The sequence below is a fragment of the Drosophila ficusphila genome, unplaced genomic scaffold (genome assembly GCF_018152265.1).
Source record: "Drosophila ficusphila isolate 14025-0441.05 unplaced genomic scaffold, ASM1815226v1 contig_286, whole genome shotgun sequence".
In the NCBI taxonomy this organism is placed as follows: Eukaryota; Metazoa; Arthropoda; class Insecta; order Diptera; family Drosophilidae; genus Drosophila; species Drosophila ficusphila.
The window spans coordinates 2,463,164-2,482,392 of NW_025064189.1; the positions used below are offsets into that span (position 1 = coordinate 2,463,164).

A 19,229-nucleotide genomic window follows, 5' to 3' on the forward strand; every position below is an offset into this window, starting at 1 on the left:
ATTGTTTGGGTGATGATTCCATTTTGATTGCATTTGGATATTTGGTTTTTATTGAACCAGCTTAATTCAAAATGCCCTTTCACCTAGGAGTATTATTAGTGTATGGGTTTATATGTTTTTGTTTGTTTATTTTGCTTACTAGTTGGAAAATAAAATAACACTTATTGCCAAAGAAAATAAAATGTTTAATTTGTTGTCAAAAGGTTTATGTTTATTATCACGAACCGACTCATTGCATTTTATAAAACGGCATGTTCACGTTCATCAAAGACACTTTTTGCGTAGTTTATCTAAAAGAATAAAATATATGGAATTTATGTGATAATCATTTCAAAATTTGTAAAAGTGAATAAAGTTGTATGCAAATGGAAATATCTTTTTTAAAGCGAATGTGATTTTAAAAAGGAAGAAAAATCTAAGAAGCTGATAAGAATGCATTGGCAAAAAAACAGCGAAGCCTATTTAAACAGTAAATTAACGAAGCATATGTACATAAGTATTATATTTAATAAAGGGTCTACTTACGCATCTTGATGCAGCCTCGGCACATTCCTCAGACCGACATCGGATCCTCGGCCTCGTAACTTTCGGAAGGTTTGTGGAAATCTCAATGTAATAGCTAGCTGTTGCTCTACTACTCGATGATGGTGTTGTGCTCGCATTTGTTACAAGGACATGACACGAAAGTATCTCTCCGACGTGGCACTCAAACGTAATAGTTGGATTGCCATCGCATAACGAAAACATTCGCACATATTCGGTGGAAACTAACAGTCGCAACCTCGCCTCTTTATCGCTCCACAGGTTCGGTTCGTAGGAAATTATCTTTTCCGAAAAGTTTTTATGATTGATTAGGTATAAATATTGTTGTCCTTTACTCTGGCGATTGGAATATAACGGTAGGAGGTCACCAGGAGCACCAGTTACGCATCTGGGAAGTCTCTTCCTGTCTGGAATATTTCTGTGAGTATCCCGGCTGGTTTCTCGAACCGCACTTGCCGTTTCCGAGGCCAAATCCAGCACTCCTATTATTGGCTTCGTAACAGTGCCCACCAGACCTTTTCCCAGGCCACTAAGGAAGCCAGGAACACCATCCGCCTGGGCTCCATCGTAAGTGTGCCGTACTATACTCGTAACTCCGCCCAACAGTCCAAATCCGAGACCTTTCAGACCAGCTGCAAGGTGACCACTGGATGTATTGGACTGCAGTTCAAGAATTCGTTGCCTCGTCTCGTTGTCGTGGTCATTCAGCACCACTTTTCCCAGGCTATCCGAAAGCGTTTCAGTCAGCTTTGCCGTGGAATTTGATATACCATGCGTAACATTTTTCACCAGACTCTTGACAGAGCCCTCGAAAATAAGTCCAGACACTCCTTCAGAAAGATCGTTGGCGAATCCCAGGGGATTTCCAAGAAAATCGACACTGCCCAAAATCGCACCCGCGTGCCATTTGACTTGGTTGATGTAGTGCTTCTTCATTTCCTTAAGATAAACGTCCATGGTCTCGAAGTGTAATTTATCCGAATACCGGTCGAGCTCTATCTGGGCATCTTCGAACTTGATTAAAGTTAGTCCAAGTGTCTTTTTGGTTTCGTGTAATTCAACTGGCAATTTGGAGGAAGTGTATGCTGATAGTCGAACCTTTTTGCGAAGTATAAAGTTATTACAAGATTATTACTTTTATATTTCAATAAGTTACCTGTGTGGCACCAATGCTTAAATTCTCAAAATAGTATCTTTTCATATCCTGCAGAATTGGCTTCTCGTCAATGCTCTCGAATTGAGACTGCACACTTAAATTCTGACGGTTGGTTTTGCCATATCCCAGGAATGAAGCCACTTTCAGTATCAGCTTCTCCTCCAGATTCGCAGTCGAGGGTTTCAGGTCCAGTGTAAAGTACTTAAAAATGATAGCGTTCTTGTTGGGACAAGGCAACATTTTCAATTTAAGAACAACTGCACTTTTTAGTTCGTCGTCCTCATTTGAAGTAAGCGTATGCAACGCTATCGGACTGGCCGCATCCAACAGTTGATTATCGATTTGGATATAAGCTATGTTCAAATCCAAGGAGTTCTCCAAAGCACTCTGAACCATATCACAATGTATGTGATCAAGGCTGATAAACATAATTTCCTCACAGGGCTTCCGCGTTATAATTGAAATACCTATTCCCTTTACGAGCTCGACGTTTATCTAAAAGTAGTCATTATAAGTTTTCGTTGATAAGGAAAGATATTTGTACAGATTTACTCACCAGATACTCGTGCACGAAAGATACTTTTCCTTTATCTGTAATTTGCCTATTATTCAGAGAAGCATGCATCCATAATGAATCGGGTGTTAGGAATACTGAATTTTGTTTAATTTTAATATCACATATTTCGATCGTGGTAATTGGTCCATCCATTCGCGTCGAAAGCTCCAGTTGGCCAGAACCAGGCCTCAGCTTTTGAGCCACAATATGCTGGCCAATTGGTATGGAGTGCTTGTTCGTTTTATTTTCACTTCGACCCACAACTGCTTCATAATTTGGTTTCAGGCCGCTCTCTCCAAATTTAGACTAAAAAGTATAATGGTTAGAATAATTCTTATACGCTTATTTAAAATGATCTCTCACCTGAACACACATATTCGCGTGACACATTAATCTCCCATTCTCGAATCTCCAAGTCTGGGTTGTGGCCCTCTGCTTGTTGGGTGTTCGAACCACCAGATTTGTAAATTCCATTGGGTTTGGAGCCTTCTCCAAGTCCAGCACAAGTCGCACTGCATTTGCATCATTGGTTTGAATCGGTGGAGTGGATCCCTCATGTTCCAGTTGACCATTTGAGTTCATGAGCCACAACTGCGACCGATCACCGGAGTTTTTCTCCATTATCACAACTTTTCTCCCACGTACACCCAAAACCAAGTGTCTGTGCGGGTTTTCCTCCTCACTCGATCGTTCAAAAGTGCCTTGAAATGCAATGTAAATAAAGTTGGTGTACGTCAATGTTTTCTTAATGTTCTTAATGTTTTCGATGGGGAACTCTATCATATTTCCTCCGGGTGCCTCCATCAACAAGGACTTATATCCCAAGGGATCATCCATGACATAAGATAGGGAGGATTGTGGTCGAACTGGCGTTATCCAAACTGGCTTCGATCGCACTTGCGAGAAATTTATGACAACTTCCGAGCAATTATCAATTCGAATAGGCGGTGGTAGAGTTCGAGCGTCCGTAAACAGAAGTATAAATGTTGCATCTTTTGAGATGATCTCCAATCGAAGGAAGAACATTTCGCCCCATTCGTTTCGCACATTGATGTACAGACTTTGGGCATCGTTTATGGGGATTCCTTTCGACCAACAGCAGCACTCCACCTCTGGAATTCTCACGCAGATGAACTGCTCCTGATCGCAGTTGGGCCAATGGAAAGCGAAATTGCAATCAATAGGTGCTGAGATTATTTTACGTGGATCGGGACGGTCCTAAAAATATATTTTTATAATAAATTATATCTTGAAATTCCCTGTAAATCGTTACTCACATAATTGACAATATCACACAGTTGCATAAACTCCAACTTGTAGCCACTTCGATTGTGCAGATGGAATCTTGGTGATAGGGTTACGAATGTTGTGCAGGCATATAGACCTCTACCCCTTCTAATGCTTATACCAATTGCATAGCTTCCCTTTGTGTTTTCGGCTCGCAGTTCCCTGTCAGTCAAGTTCTTATGCATGCTAAAACTTTTGCACCACTGAAATTTATGATTTATAAATAGGAATTAAATATTTTCTGGTAATAGATTAACTTACGATATTGTTAGAGCCATAGGCTTCGCCCAATCTCACTACTAAGGCGGGGGATCCTTCCTGATCGGAGAATGAGAACATCAGAGGTGCCACTTGTCGCGCAGTTTCATGCTCCTCAAATTGTCCAGCCGCCGTGTTGTTTGTACCCTCTTGTTTGTAAATCAGAGGCAGTCCGGTTCTGTTGATAATCCAAACAGGAGCACTAATATAAATTTCTATGCCCTTGCCTTGCAGAAATTGAATGGAAACGCGCAGGTGCAGTTCCCTCTTTTTGATGTCGAACAGTTTTAACTTCGGCTCAATAACACCGCTGTGGCTCACGGGAACTTTAAGTTGACCAGAAAGTTGGAAGTTGTCCAGTGTGATGCTCAAGTTGATGGGCTGGTTAATGTCGAAGTTGTAGATATTTGTGCTCTCCGATGAGTTTATCCTTCCGGTGGCGTGCTCGTGGATCTTGAACATCAGGTCGCAGCAGAGCATATTGTTAATTTTCAACGGAGGCAGCAAAGTGATCTTGTGTCCCGGTAAATTCTGTTCTTTAATGTGATAAATTTCCCGTCTTACATCCACTAAAGTGTACAGTTTACTTTTGGTATTATCATAGCCAACTAGAAGCTGGCGGGTGTTATCTTTGCCGCAGGTTTTCCAAACAATTTCCGAATTGCTGAAACTACTCTCCTCGTACGCCTCCTTTTCACTGGTATTGTGTGCCACATACAGCGAAGCATCGATGAACTTCAGCGGCAGAGACAGTTCCTCGTTGGGTTTTATTACACTGATTGCAGACAATCCATCACTATGGGTACTCTGAAGTGACATCTTAAGGAAAACATTCCGATCCAGTTTGTTGATCACTCCCAACGAGGATTTCACTTTAATCAACTTCTGAGCAGATCCAATCAGTGATATATCGAAGACTATCCGGCTCTTCGTGGAGAACTGCGAATCTAATTTGGTGGTACGGAAAAACATCCCAACTTTGTCCACCGATATTGGTCCAATCAACGTCCAGCCATGGATTTGTACGAAAATCTGATGTAAGTTCAACTGGTGAGAGTGAATGTGTCGCAGTTTGCTTTTCTGGCTAAAATCAAATGTTTTGGTTTCGTTGGGCTGTACAGTGTACCAGTTCTTAATCAACTCCAATTGTTGTAAGTCGGGACAAGAAAGATCTCCAAGGGGTGCATAGATTGGCTTAAATAGGAGAGGTGTTCCGCTGAGATTCTGAAGGGCAAACGGAATAAACGGAGAGCGTTGCCTGAAGTTCTTGGCTCCATTGTCGTTGAAATCGTTTGTCCAGTTCTTTAGAACCATGTTAAAAAGTTCTATAAATGTGGAGGTGACATTTAACTTGAGCATCTGCTTGCTGGAAATTCCAATCTCGAATCGTTTTTTATTGTCCAAGTGGCCCTTGGTGTATTTCCACTTCAAGTTGGACTCCCATGTCTCCGCCACCGGTTCCCAACCACTAAGACGACGATTATAATAGTTAACCGCAGCTTCCGTATCAATATTACCCATGCTATAGTGCCGAATGTTGCTCTCCTTGGGATTGGGATCCTGGGTTTTGAAAGTAAAGTTCAGCAGAAACTTGGAGAGGGAAACCTCCAGCAGTGGCACATCGGCATCCATGCAGTCGTCGATTATGTACACCGAAATGAGACTCGCGTCCACCACAGCGGTTTTCATTTCCAGGGCGGGATTTCGGTAGGTATTCTGCTTTTGCTGCGAAAGCCAGAGTGCAGCATCGTTGATCCTCCAGTTATTCACCTGCATAGCGTACAAGCAGTCGGATAGCTCAAAACCCATTGCCACGAGGGGAGCTACCTTCTCCAGATCGGAATCAGCTTTTGTTATTACGTTCTTCGGTCGAGTTGTTTGCGTGGGCAGCAACCGAGCCATTCTTGAAAACAACTTCACGTCGACATACGAAAGTCGAATATTCAAATGTTTCTGGATGAGAATGTTCAGGCAATTACTCCGTAGTTCAATAATCAATGTGAAAGGATCAATTATGGACAAAGCGCTTTCCTCTTCGGCGTCCAGAGTGCAGGAAAATATCTCCAGATGATTGATGTCCAATGATATAGGCACAATATTACTATTTGGCTTATAGCAAATAACAGTGGTGCTCTTTAGAATAATTGCATTCGAATCCAAACGACTGCATTCCTCTGCAAATATGATTTCTGAATCTGTGATGTTCACAACGTATTCCGTGGAAACACTGTTATCAATCTGGGGTTTCTGTGATATCTGGTTGGCCACAACAACGGGAGCAGGTGAGTCTTCTTGCAAGTAAGATTTTAATTGGTCCAGAAAACTGAGAAGGGCAAAAACTCTCATGTTGTTGAGCATAATGGTGTACTTGCTAAAATTCGCTTTCTTCCTGCAGTGAATTTCCACCTGCACCGAGTTTTCTATTCTCACTTCCTTTTTTGACGGAACCAATATGTTTTTAAAAACATTTTCATTGCTCTTGTCGGTTTCGTTCCTTTCATCAACAATCAGTATATTACTAGATATCAAATCTATATCTTGTGAACCGTCGCTGAATAAATCGATTTCCAGAGTGGACTTTAAAAAGTGAATGCAGGCCAAAGGTTCTATGACAGCACTTTGCGAAGTGTTTAAAGCGAGAAGTAGTGATACGTCTTCCAAGAAGATTCGTATTGAAATTAGAATCGATACAGTTTTGGAAACTTCGGCTTTAGGTATAAGATTTATAGTGGATAGTCTTTCAATGGATGTGCTGCTGTTGTTGTGATAATTCATGTAAATATCATCCGTTTGTTCTCCTATATTGTTGTTGAGAAAACTTCGAATCAATTTGTATTGCTGAATATTGATCATGCCATTCAATTTGGAGAAAGTTCCTTGAACACTTATGTCTGGACAGACGCGATGAATGTCCGCCGAAAGATTTCGCTCCAACTGCAGATGAAGGAAGCACGATTCATTAAAGAACGGCTGGCCCAATCTCAGAAAATTCATGTCAGCGATTATAATTCGATTCTTCTCCTGTTCGACTTTCACCTTCATTGAGTTCCTCTCCCCGGAAAATAGGTTGATATTGACCAAATCGATTCGCATTACGTCCAGGATTTCGCTTTGATTCGGCGTAGCACTCATTTTGCTTATTATATTACTGTCGGTGGCGAAATGAAAACTGTTCTTCAAAGTAAACTGCCCCAGATAGGCGATAATTACTTCGTTTCTGTTATAGGAAGCGGGAAGTACAATAACTGGGGAATCCGCTTGAATTACTAGCTTCATTTTTGATGGGCGCACATTCTGTTCGTTTCCATGACTTTGTTTCTTCAGTTTTCTTATAACAGGCTGTAAAATATAAAACGGTGTTTAAATAAACAAAGTGTAAATAAACATGCAAAGTTCTCTGAATCTTACCGTTTGCAATTGCAGCAGGTCTTTAACAAAAACATGCAATTCGGTGGAAAATCGTTTGGTGTGAATATAATGGACTGCAGACATATTGATTCGCAGGGTAGAGTCGGTATCCAAGGTCTTTAACGCCTCCAAATCGACAAGTTTTCTGAAAAAAGATAGTTTTTAGAAAATTTCATTACATATTTATAATAAATTAAATGCAGCCTTAACTTACTTTTTGTATACAAAGTTTAAAGCTTCTGTGCCACTAGTTAAAAACTTTTGCTTATAAATGTTTCCATATTTTGTAAGATCATAAACCGAAACGGATCCTAAACAGCCTTCAACAATTTTCGAAAGGGAGTCCTGAAGAATCATGAAAACTGCATTCGAAACATTCACTCTGGACAAAAGAGACTCATTTCGAATCAATGTAAAGTTGAAACTTCTGATTGACACCTTCAGCTTACTGAAAAACTCGTCAATATCTAAAATCAAGAATGTTTCATTAAATTATTATGGTTTAATATGAGTTACTTACGCTTCTCCACACTTTTCTTCTTTTCCGTATACTTTTCTTTCAAGTTATCAACAGAAACTAGACCGAAAAAGTCGAAAATGGTATACCAGCGTTCTACGCAAATAGCCAAATTCAAGCAGTTAAATTGAATTGAACTAAATTGCTCAAGTTTACTTTTTTGGGCAGATCGACCTGTGTGTGATTTATAAATGACAAGAGTTTGGCTTTCTTTCTTTCTACCCAAATCACTTTTTTTGCCATTTGTAAACTTTTTGTCGCCGCTAAAGACTTTTGCCTGCATGTAGTTAAAGAAGGAGGACGGCACAGAATTAGATCTGTTCCTCAGGGAATTACAATAGCTTGGTAAATCGGGACACGAAGACGATGTCAGTTCGTTTTTCTTAATATTTTTCTCAAGATCTATGGAAGTCACCATATTTCGGAATGGTGATGATACATCAGATTTTAAATCTTCCATTAACACAGATTTTAGTACCACTTCCATATCCTTGTCGAATCCTTTAGCAATATGTTTTACATTAAAGTCTTTAAATGTTAAATTTATCAAATCGTTGTGGAATTCATTTTGCAGGTTAATTTGAAATACAGGCACAGAGAACTGAATAATTGTGCTAATATTGGTTTCATCTTCAATACTCGAAGATGGTTCACTGTCACCGTTTTGGTCGAGCTCTTCGGATTCACTTAAAAAGCCATTTGAGAAGTTTGTTGCATAGCGGATGGACTCCAAAAGTAACTCGTATTGTTTTCGGTTGAGAGATACTTTCAGAGCTTCAACCATACTTCCTTTTATCTGTAAAATTTTATATGCATTTTCATTAGTTACAAATTTAGGAACATCAACATAAACAATATAAAATATCTACTTACCGAAAAACTGTTTAGTATTTTTTCGTGTCCATTATTTTCACTATATCCAGCGTAAAGATGTAATGTAATTGCTGTGTCATGCAAAATTGGAACTGCATCCTTGTTTTTAGCAGGATGAACATTAAAACTGTGTTCTCGCTCATCAATGTTCAAGGAATATACATATGTATTTTTAATTTCGATCGTATAAGACTCGTCGAACTCATCTGAATCACAATGAACTGCATTTGAGCAACTTATTTTTCCCAAGTTCGCAATTAATACGTTTGTACTTGTGTTGGAGATGGGTAAAATAATTATTGGACTACTAATTATAATGTCAAGCCTGAAAGAAAAAGTTTAGATAAAAACTATGAATTTTAAAATGTTATAATAAATGATAATACCAATTCTCCTGTCGATTTCGTTGTGGATGAACTGGTCCAATTTGCTCCACTGCTCTAACCTGTTGCACAAACTCCTTGGCCATATCGGTAGCTTTGTTTCCAATCGAGGTCGCAAACTCTCTGAAAATAAATAATTATTTAAAAAATACTTTTGTGGAAAATCATTCCGGCTTTTTAAAATCTTACCGCAGACTTCTTTTAAAATATGTTAAACAAGCGTTTACATCCCTCAGAAATCTAGGACAGTGAGTATAGGATGCAGAAGCCATTCGCATTTGGAAAGTACAAGTAGTTTTGTCGCTCCAATTACTTTGAAAACTAATTGCATCACTCTCATCGCTTTTATCTTCATTGTAATTATTCGAATATATTTCATTGGAAAGCTGACTAAGAACAGTTTGTTTGTTTGTGTCTGTAGTCCTCAAAATTTGATCCCGACCAACAGAAAGGATCCTTGGATGGCAAAAAGCTTCTGAAGTGATGTCGATAACTTGTATTCCGCCCAGAGATCCAAAAATTGATAAATCAGATTGAAAGGATGCGTTGATTTTAGCCTCCGTCAACGTAACAGTTCCAACTTTCCGGCCAACATTAAATTTGTCTCTCTTAATGGTGTATAACAATAGAATATTTAAGCGGAAAAAATCGAAAAATATTTGGTTATGGTTTCTATTATCGTCTTGACCACTAAGTTCTATTGGCACTTCAACTGATTCTTTTGCTGACTGAGGGCTTTCGCTTTGGAATATATTTTGTGCCAGAAGGGTCCTGTTTGCGAAGTTCAGAATTTCAAGAATCGTGTCCTGATTAGCTAAAGAAAGAAATCGGAAAAATAAGATTTTAGCTTAGATAAAACAGGAATTTATAAATACCAATAATGTCCAAGCTGTTGAATGTGATGTTGGTAGTATGAAGTGTCGTTGAATTGTTTTCATTGGCGGGAACAATTTTAATATCAACCGAAATGAGCGCTGTTGAGTCCTCATCATCACAGAATTCTGTTGACTTATCTCCTGAAAAATTCGATATAAAAATAATTAAAAATTATACAAACAAGTTGTGAGAATTTTCTTGTTAATTATTATGGGTTGGCAAACTGGTTTGGTTAATTTGCAGTTAGCTCGCAGTTAGAATAGAAAAAAAGGATCCTGATTTTATGTTATACATACCCATTTTAATGTTTTGAACTGCTTTTGTAATCATGTGCGGACTAGTGGCCCTATCAAAAAAATTTGGCGATCCAGGCGAGGTTGGCGAAACAATTGCACTATGTTTAAGACTGCCAGATAAACTATCCATTCTATAAGAGTCATAAACATTTTTAAACAATTTTATATTATTATTATTTAAACATAAAAGAACACAACACACGCGAAGACACAAAAATTGTTAATCGTTTTCAGCCGTCTTTAGAAAATTACAAACAAAGATATTTAAGCTAAGCAGCGAAATAAAAAGCATTCTAACAAGCCTTTCTCGGGATATAAACCAAATACATACCCAACATGTCGATGACTAGCCACCAAGAGCTCAAAGTCAGGACCAAAGGACTGAATGGCATCCACTAGAAGCAATCCGTGCACCGACATGGAAATGTTCGTCTCATTTGATTCTTTTGTTAAACCAGCTCGTGCTCCGATGATTTGGAGCTCAGCAATACTCCTTTCTGTCGACTGCATTTCTATCACCAGTTGGTCCATCACAAACTCAATAACAACTCGACTTCTATCGTCTTCAGCCAGGTTTTTGATTTTCTCACTTGCATAAATCGTGTTGCCTCCTCGGTAAATATTTTCCATTTCCTTAGAAGCCTTTATAATCGGTTTCATAATGTTACAACAGTTGTTAATGAGTTCTTCGTTTCCGTGAATTATTATTGTTGGACATGTGCCAAAAAGCATAAATGAGGGATAGTCCGGATCCACAGTAAAAATATTCCTCTGTTCCAACGTAAGATTTATATTAAACTTATCAATGAGGTGGAAACTCGATGATGTTTTCAAGCATGCTTGCCATCGTTCTTCGTATTTGCAAACCAGTACTTGAAGATTTGTAAAATTAATAAGATATTTGTCATATATCTTATTATGTAGAACGTACTCCAATTGAACATTTTTGTTTAAAAAGGATTCGATCTTTGAATTTTCAAGGAGCGTCGGAGATTCAGAACCACTTTTTTCTGATGCAGGCGGTGTCGAGCATGGAGTCAAATACGTTTCGTCGTCATCGCTTGTATTTTCGGTTACAGCCGATTCTATCACAGGAATTACTCTTTTAACCTCAATTTTTCTCATTTCTAGTTTTCCAAAGTCCAGTAAAACCATAAGTGAGTTGCTGACTTTGTAGTTTTCCAAGAAAATAATACGAGGCGCAAAGATTTCAATTTCGAACATCCAAATCTTTCGATTTACCTAAAAAAAATATAAATAACAAATATAGTGAATTTTAGTAGAACCAAAATATTTAATTACCTCATTGCCACTAAACATTTGATTCCAGTTTTTCATAAAGTCGGTTTTCTTTTCGACTCTATCGCGTGGTGGGTATTTATTTGGATTTGAATTGGACAAGAAGTCCAAAATCCATTGAATTGCATCTTCATTATAAATAAGATCTAAACCTTTTGATTTAATATTGAGCTGATATCGTAAGTGGTTACAATTTTCATATTGTAACTGAAATAGGGTATCCTCCTGGAGCCCATTTTTTGCTACTTGATTTGGTGTCGCTATATTCCCTGTTTGTGGCTTAATTAAGTAGTTGTGCATTGTATCACTGCTGGTTTTATCTATTAGATATACTTCTTGCAATGATATTCCGATAGTGTAAGAAGTTAACTGCGGGCTGAGCTGAAGGTAGGCCGCAAAGTTATTTAATTGCATTTCCATTGATTTCTTCTTTCCATCACTCAATGTATCCTCAGTCTGAAGAATAACCAATCCTTTCAATAGCTTGATTGAAAAGTGCCCGAAAACAGCATCGCTTTTCAAGTCCGAAGAATTTTGAAGTGAGTTTTCCAACGCAACTAGAATATCGTCTTCCAAATGTTTAATGGTCTCATCCTGTTCGCCATTAGGAGTACTGGGGCTGTTTGCATACCAGCCCATCCAATTTGGGAACCAATGAAAGAGCATATTCTTTCCCTGATCGCTCTGCGATTCAAATGAAAATCCTTTTGTAAACACTTTCTCAAAGCATATTCGTCGCATTATTGTTAAATCCGAGATCTTTCTGTCGGTCTCGATGTAAGCTTTAAATTCCTTATCTGCAACGGACAGATTTTCATTTGGATTTAAAATAATCGTTTTGTAGAGTAGCATGTAACGCAGATTATCTTTGAGAATGGACCACTTTTCCTCGTTTTGCTTAAAGTCAAAGCCATGACAAGTTGTTGCATATCTCCACCACAATCTTGGATTACTTTCCACGCTGCAACTGGGTCGCTTTAACCTGTATTGCCGAACTTCCTTTACTTGCCGGATTTCTGTGAGCTTATCTAACATCTGAAGCCGCTGGACCTGGAAAATAATAATGTGTTTATTTCATTGAAAACATTGCATACAATGATAATGCTCGTTGAAGAGAGATGAAAAATGTGCCACTATTTTTTTTATCAAGTTTGGGTCCACAAATTGGGGACTGGTTATTGTTTTATTTAAATGATAATGGTAATTATCTTTACAGTTTAATGTCTCAGTAAACTAAACAACAATGTACGGTGCGTGAAGGTTAGCAAACATTTTGAAAGTACATACTATAGGTACTTTATGACTCATGAACGTTGTACTCTAATAATAAAACTTCCATTACTAAAAATTTGAGTATATGAATAATGCTCCAAATTCCACAACTTACTTTGGATACGTCTATGACCACCTCTGGAACCAGAAGTTCGCAGGAAACCCGGGGCTTATCTTTGGTACGAATCACCTGTTGGCACTTGTCGCGTTTCCACCTGGCAGTTGCACAAATGGGTTTGATGATGAAGTTGTGGGGCCTCAATTCGCAGGTCGAGTGCAGTTTTTCAAGAATCTCTTGGTTGGAGTAAGACTGACATTTGATGTCTTCGTGCAACAGATCCCAGTAGACAGAGAGCTCTTTGAGCTCAACAAGTTTATAATTCATTTCGTTGTTTGTCATTTTGTATGACCCATTGGTCCAATCACAGTCACAGCTCTGGGCGGTCAGGGATCCGATCTTGATACCCGTGCATATCCTGCTCTTGCCGGTGTCCACAATGTCCTCGAATCGAAAGTGCACATCGGATATCTTGAGTTCGATGTTGTCAATAATGTTGGTGGCCATGTTGGTGCCGTATTTAAGCCAATTGTTGTAAGACGAGAAGTAGTAGGACTCCATTTGTTTGCCCTTTTCGGATCGCCAGCCCGCTTCTGCAGCGTCCAAAACTGATAGCTTGTACTCCAGATCCTGCAGCTTCTCCTTCTCATTGTCCCAGTTGTCCAAATTCTTTGGGCAGATGATGCAGAACAATCCTTCAATCGAAATGCACCAGGGCGAGGTTCTGAACTGGCGGACTGGAATCTGCAGCTTGATTTTTCGTATACTGCCGGCGGTGACTTCGACCGGCAAATTAAACGATCGGAGGGCATCTTTGCGAATGGGTATATTCTCTAGCTCAACTTCGCCTGTATGAAAAGATATTGTATATGCGATACGGAATAAGATAAACAATTATATCACATTACCCGATAGGAGCGCCACCGACAACTGGGCGGAATTCAAGTTCTCCAGATATTTTCCAAGATACGTATTCAATACCCACGTTATGAGGTCCCGTAACATGCTTCTTGTTTATTTACCGCATACGCTAATCCTGTTTAATATTTGTTTTTAATATCTTTCGTCAGAATCAAAACTAAAAACATATGATTGGGAACTATCTACACCGCGTAAATATTGCCGAGTCACAAATGGAATGGAATCACGGAATCGAAACAGGTTGGGAAAATAGATAAAGAATGAAAAACAGGTGGTTAATCTATTAAAAATAGATAACATTTAATATAAAACAAACAATCCTTCTGTCAGATTTGTGTGGTGTGTGTTAAGTAGTAAAGTGGGAGAATTTGTGTGAAATGTTTTATGATTGATAAGAAAATTATCGATATGGCGCGATACTCTTTAAGTTTCATCACTAGAAATTGTCAAAAACAAAAACTTATTTTGAGATTCTAAGGAAGTTTGTTCATTTTTTACAATGACCGACCCAAACGTACCCCGAGGGGCCTTAAGCTTACAGGTAAATATTTTAGATAAAATTCAATGTGAAAAAAGCATTTATTCTTTGATCAATTTTAGAATGTTTTAAAGTACACGGTGCAACATCATGACCAAAATGCAGAACCGAAGTCGGAAGGAGCTCTAGATGCTGATGTATGTAAACATTTCTTGTTTTAAAAGTTTACAGAAAACTAAATGCCATTTTTATTCAATAATATTTTCAAACCATCTAAAAAGTTATATGTTCTTTCAAAAATCTTAAAATTTGAACCAAACAATGAGTCAATCGAAGCATCTAGAATTTATTTGACCATGTGCTTCTATAGGCGAAATTCTGTATTTAAGACATTTTTGAATAACCATTCTTCATCTTTTTAGAGAGCTGAATTTTTGACAAACGCACTGAGTGCAATGACAACAGATGTTTCAACGGAACTTAGAGCAGCTTTATCCATATTAAATAGCAATGATGCCACCACAGAAGAACAGATCGAGAGTCTAGATGTTATAAGGAGCCATATTGATCAAATTGATAATGCTATTTCTCTGATTAAACTCGGTGGAACTGCAACCTTACTTCGCTATATAAAGGACGGAGATAGCGAGGTCCGCATTTCGGCACTCAATACTGTGGCCGAAGTGTCGCAAAACAATGTATTTTGCCAAAACGCCCTCATAAACGACCAGTTTCTACCTGAACTTATTAAGAATTTAAGCGATACCAATCAAGAAATTGTGCGCAGTTCCCTGTATGCGATATCATCGCTGATACGAAACTTTCAGCCTGGATATGATGAGTTCAAACGAATCAAGGGAATTACTGCTCTGATACCCTGTTTAAAATCTACAACTCTAAGTGTCTACATAAAAACTGCATTCCTCATAGCGGCCTTAACTTCAAACGACAAGTCTGCCAGAGGTATTGACTTTATATTAATAATCCCTCCATATAGTTTAAATCATTACCTTCTTGCAGATGATTTTGTGAAAGCTGAGGTATTTCCGGTGCTTGTGGATAATCTTAAGCTAGTTGAAGATTTCGACATTAAACAGGAAACTACTCTTTTCGCTATTTCGTCTCTTTCGTTGGAGTCTGATTTAAAGCTTTCCACGGAGAAACGCAAGGAAATCCTTTCTCTTCTACAACAGATTATTTCCAAAAATAAGCAGTCGGAAAATTGCGAAGTAAGATTTTAATATATTTGTTTGTATTAACCAAATTTCATACCTATTTTATTTACAGGACATTGTTAACCATGCAAGAAAGATTGTGGACAATTTAAGTGCACATTAAACGTTAAGGTCAATAAATTTTTCACGTAAAAAACTGTTAAGTACGTTTGTATTGAATACAAAATTTAAAAATATCACTAATTTAAAAAAACTTTATCGAAACACATTTATGGGATTAAATTTTGTAACAATTTATTCATCTTAATTTGTCAGTTATGTTGGCAATGTGTCAAAATCATTTCCAACCGAAACAATCGGAACGTGTTCAAAATTAACTTCAGTCGGGTGATCGCAAAGCCTATTTCGCTTTGCGAATATGTTCCAATCCATGACCTGAACGGCACGCAGACTTTCCGCCTCGTTATGATGCCTCAAAACCATGGATTCCTGGAATACAGACCACAAGTTTATAAATCGAATTAAAAATATATTTCTACGGTAGACATACCTTGATTTTCTCCCACTTATCATCGACATCTTGCAACCAGCTAAGTAGCAATCGTCCATTGAATCGGCACCGAGCACTCTTCTCCTTTTCATCCTGCTCTGGTGTGATCATGTTGTAAACCTCGTCGTCCTTTAAGTATGTACAAACGGAATAGGGCGCCGGTTGGCCAGATATACTCCTGGCCGCCTTCGAGTGGACCCGTATTATCTCCTGCTCAACGTTTAAGCAAAGCTTCTCCCGCTCCACAGTGTGTGCCTGGATTAAATCTTGCCTGGCCTTCTCTTGGTCCTGGTAAATCCTCTCCATTGCCTGCGGCACAGTGCGGGGAATATCCGGAGCTGAAGTTTCCGCATTTCGACTTAGTAAGTACGATTTCTTCGTCAGCAAATACTCGTTGTATCCTTGTGGGGGTCTCGGCTTCACCGGGTACAAGCTCTTCCATTTTTTCTCAATCTGACGTCGGATGCTTAAGAACATCTGAAAGCCGTTGGTGAAGGGATGGTCATGCGGGTGAGACTCTTCAGAATTCACTCCTGAATCAGCGGCATTTGAGTTCTTCGAACTGTCATCGGTGTTCTTGGGCCGAATCTTTCGCTTTCGAGGATGAAGTTCTACGTTCGACGAGGGATTAATTTCCTTCGATGAAGAAGTCGACGACGTCGAGGGGCTCGGCACATTGGTGATTGTCTCCTGGTCAAACTGGTGGCCTTGGGGGATTGGACTAGAAGTCATGTTGCTATAGGATAGCTTCACATCGGCAGGATCGTTGGCATGATTAGATGAAGCCGGCGATGGAGAGCTGCTCTGCATTTGCGGGGAGGAGTTATTGGAGCTGCGCTCAACACTAGTGACCCCAGTGCGATGAGAGCTGCGTAGGACTCTCAGATTCTTCTCATCATTGAAGAGCTTTATGTTTTTGTCGTCCAGGACAGTGGAGCATATGCTGTTGCTCTTCTGGGGACTCTCGTGCGGGCTTATCGATTGATTGGTTATGACGGTGTCAATGGAGTCGCTATTGGAGCTGACCACATAGGGCAAAGCCGCATTGCGGGAGGCAGTCACTTTTCCAGTTCTTAGCACGTTGCCCTCGGTGTCAATGGAGCAGTTTTGCTGCGGGATCACAATCTTCAGTGGCGGCACCTTGAGTCCTCCGTTGTACAGACTGTCATTGCTCTTGTAATCATCACTGCACTCAGTTTCGTTTTCAATGTCCACATTCTTGCTTATTTCCGCCTGCTCCTTGTCGGCACTTGAAGCGCTGCTTTTGTTTCCGGATGGTGATCCCTTTGCCGTCGCTAACTTGGAACCCTTTTCTACTCTGGAGGTGAGCTTCAGGGAGGCCCCCTTCAAGTCCTTGCCATGCTCGGAGTCCTTACGCTTCTTTTTCTTTACGTCCTCTCCAGATTCCTCGTAGTCCTCCTCTATGTCCGAGTAACAGCGCTTGGCAGCAGAAGTTCCCTGGTGAATGGAATCGCTGTTTTTGCCATCGTTGCTGCTTTCCTCCGCGGAAGACTTGTCTTTTGGGTCCAGAACCTCTGGTTTTTCGTTCAGGCTGCTCTCATCAATCTCAGTTTCTCCTTTCTTGCTTTCATTCTTTTTTAAATTGGTCCGGGATGAGTCTGCAAGAACGGAAAACTTATACAATACATTTGATGGCTGTGTGATTTTGCTTGAAACATTCTTTGAAATTTTAGGAAGATATTTATTATTTATTTTTTTTTATCAAAAAAAAGTTTGCAATTTAAGTTATTAAATTCCATATTTCTGTTAAAAGTTTTCAATTTTCTTTAATACTTCATCTCTTTACTTTTTTTCTTACTTTACTTGCGAAGAGAAGCAGATACTTTTACATACATACATATGTAAAAGATACATATGTGCAGTACTTTGTAGGTTTGTGTAAAAGGAAGTTTCTCCGGTACGGGTTGAATTGAAAACAAAATCCATTAATGCATTTGCATGAAATTAATACTCAAAAACTAAAAAACTCCTTCGGAAAATAAAAAATATAAAGCTTTTTCACGCTTTTGTATGTATATTTACCTGTCGAGGAGGTAGCTGTCATTTGTATAAGTAAAGCCATTTGCTGTCTCTCCGACATGGGAGTGTTTGAATTCGATCTAGGTTGGGTAGCTCCAGTATTAAATCCTATCCCCTTCGGTCTTGGGGGTGGCATACTCTTTTGTTCAGTTTTATACGGTAGAAATTAAAATATAGAACAAAAACGGAGACTTGTAAAAGTCTTACAAAATTACAATTTAATCAAAACGAATAGTGCGACCGTATCTCGAATGAAATAATATGCCGGCATGCGAATATAAAAATGTCGCTTGGTAAATAACGAAATTTTTAAAAATTCGTCGATTTAAATCCAATTAAACAAAACAACTATTCTTATGGTACATTTTTTATTTAATACACAAAATATTATTTTTCATATGCTAAATAAAATCAATACCTGCTCCAATAAAGCCGTTGCCGTTTTTTAACATTTTATAGATGTTTACGTTACTTTAAATTATCATAATTTGTTATTACTATTTTATAACTATTTTCATATTTTTTTTTCTTAAGGTATACACACAATTTTGATTTTTTTTTCAGCATCATTAACTTATTTCATACTCATGATATACAGGTTATGGTATTATCAGCAATATTGTAAGAAGTAGTTGATAGTTTTCATTGATTAAATTTTAGTTATAAGTTAATTTAGTGTTTCGATTCCACTCCGTCCAGCACTCGGCAGAGTGACCACTCTGCCAGTACCACAAAATGTCGAAAAGGGGCAAAGGTATGTAAAATCCCAGGCTACGGTTACACTCGGTTTTATTTTAGAAGTGTTGCAGTGTAAGTTATTTTTATAAAAACTAATTTATATTGAGGATTATTAAGAAGTTTGTAAAGTAATACATTCGGTAACGAGTCAAAATAGTAAAGGGCATTTCAACCTAGCTTGCATAATTGCAGATATAATTTATTTTCAAAGCCAAATTCTGTTCACGCACACAAACATATGTACTAGTTTGTATGTGTGGATGTTGCAAGTAAATATAACTTGAAGAAAAGTTTGTGCTGGAAAATATGATCAATTTTACATAAATAATTAAGCTTCTCGAAAAAGGTATCTCTCATAATTTCGTGTGGAAAAAACAAATTGAGATTGTAGGCGAATTGTGCGTTGACTTTAACACCTATGGCATATCCATGACAAACATGGAATCAAATGTCTAATGCACCTAAACTTTATGTTTATGTGTTAATGGATTTAATGTACATAAAGTGACTCACTTTTTTTATACACTGGAATAAAGTGAGCAAGT

The 19,229-nt window shown here is 38.5% G+C and overlaps 3 protein-coding genes across 4 annotated transcripts; 1 reads left to right on the forward strand and 2 right to left on the reverse strand.

Moving 5' to 3' along the window:
* Window positions 1–189: 189 nt before the first annotated feature.
* LOC108089410 (vacuolar protein sorting-associated protein 13D) lies at window positions 190–14,036 on the reverse strand. The gene is made up of 19 exons (XM_017187608.1): window positions 13,691–14,036; window positions 12,840–13,630; window positions 11,456–12,502; window positions 10,485–11,395; window positions 10,154–10,284; window positions 9,857–9,997; window positions 9,171–9,795; window positions 8,985–9,104; window positions 8,599–8,923; window positions 7,729–8,521; window positions 7,423–7,675; window positions 7,209–7,353; window positions 3,804–7,139; window positions 3,533–3,745; window positions 2,619–3,473; window positions 2,256–2,561; window positions 1,700–2,194; window positions 526–1,641; window positions 190–290 (listed from the first exon to the last, which is right to left on the reverse strand). Exons 1-19 carry the CDS (start codon window positions 13,785–13,787, stop codon window positions 240–242), a joined length of 11,751 nt encoding a protein of 3,916 aa, XP_017043097.1. The 5' UTR covers window positions 13,788–14,036; the 3' UTR covers window positions 190–239.
* An 85-nt stretch (window positions 14,037–14,121) lies between these two features.
* On the forward strand, window positions 14,122–15,663 carry LOC108089417 (hsp70 nucleotide exchange factor fes1). Its single transcript, XM_017187621.2, has 5 exons — window positions 14,122–14,244; window positions 14,304–14,378; window positions 14,604–15,144; window positions 15,202–15,410; window positions 15,469–15,663. The coding sequence occupies exons 1-5, from the start codon at window positions 14,203–14,205 to the stop codon at window positions 15,517–15,519; spliced, it is 918 nt and encodes a 305-aa protein (XP_017043110.1). The 5' UTR covers window positions 14,122–14,202; the 3' UTR covers window positions 15,520–15,663.
* On the reverse strand, window positions 15,634–18,661 carry LOC108089413 (ankyrin repeat domain-containing protein 12). Of its 2 annotated transcripts, XM_017187614.2 has the most exons (4): window positions 18,365–18,661; window positions 17,950–18,085; window positions 15,907–17,525; window positions 15,634–15,845 (listed from the first exon to the last, which is right to left on the reverse strand). In XM_017187614.2, exons 2-4 carry the CDS (start codon window positions 18,080–18,082, stop codon window positions 15,672–15,674), a joined length of 1,926 nt encoding a protein of 641 aa, XP_017043103.1. In that variant the 5' UTR covers window positions 18,083–18,085; window positions 18,365–18,661; the 3' UTR covers window positions 15,634–15,671. The 2 variants fall into 2 exon arrangements, with proteins under 2 accessions (XP_017043103.1, XP_017043102.1); XM_017187613.2 differs by lacking the exon at window positions 18,365–18,661 and having other exon boundaries at window positions 17,950–18,266.
* Window positions 18,662–19,229: the final 568 nt, after the last annotated feature.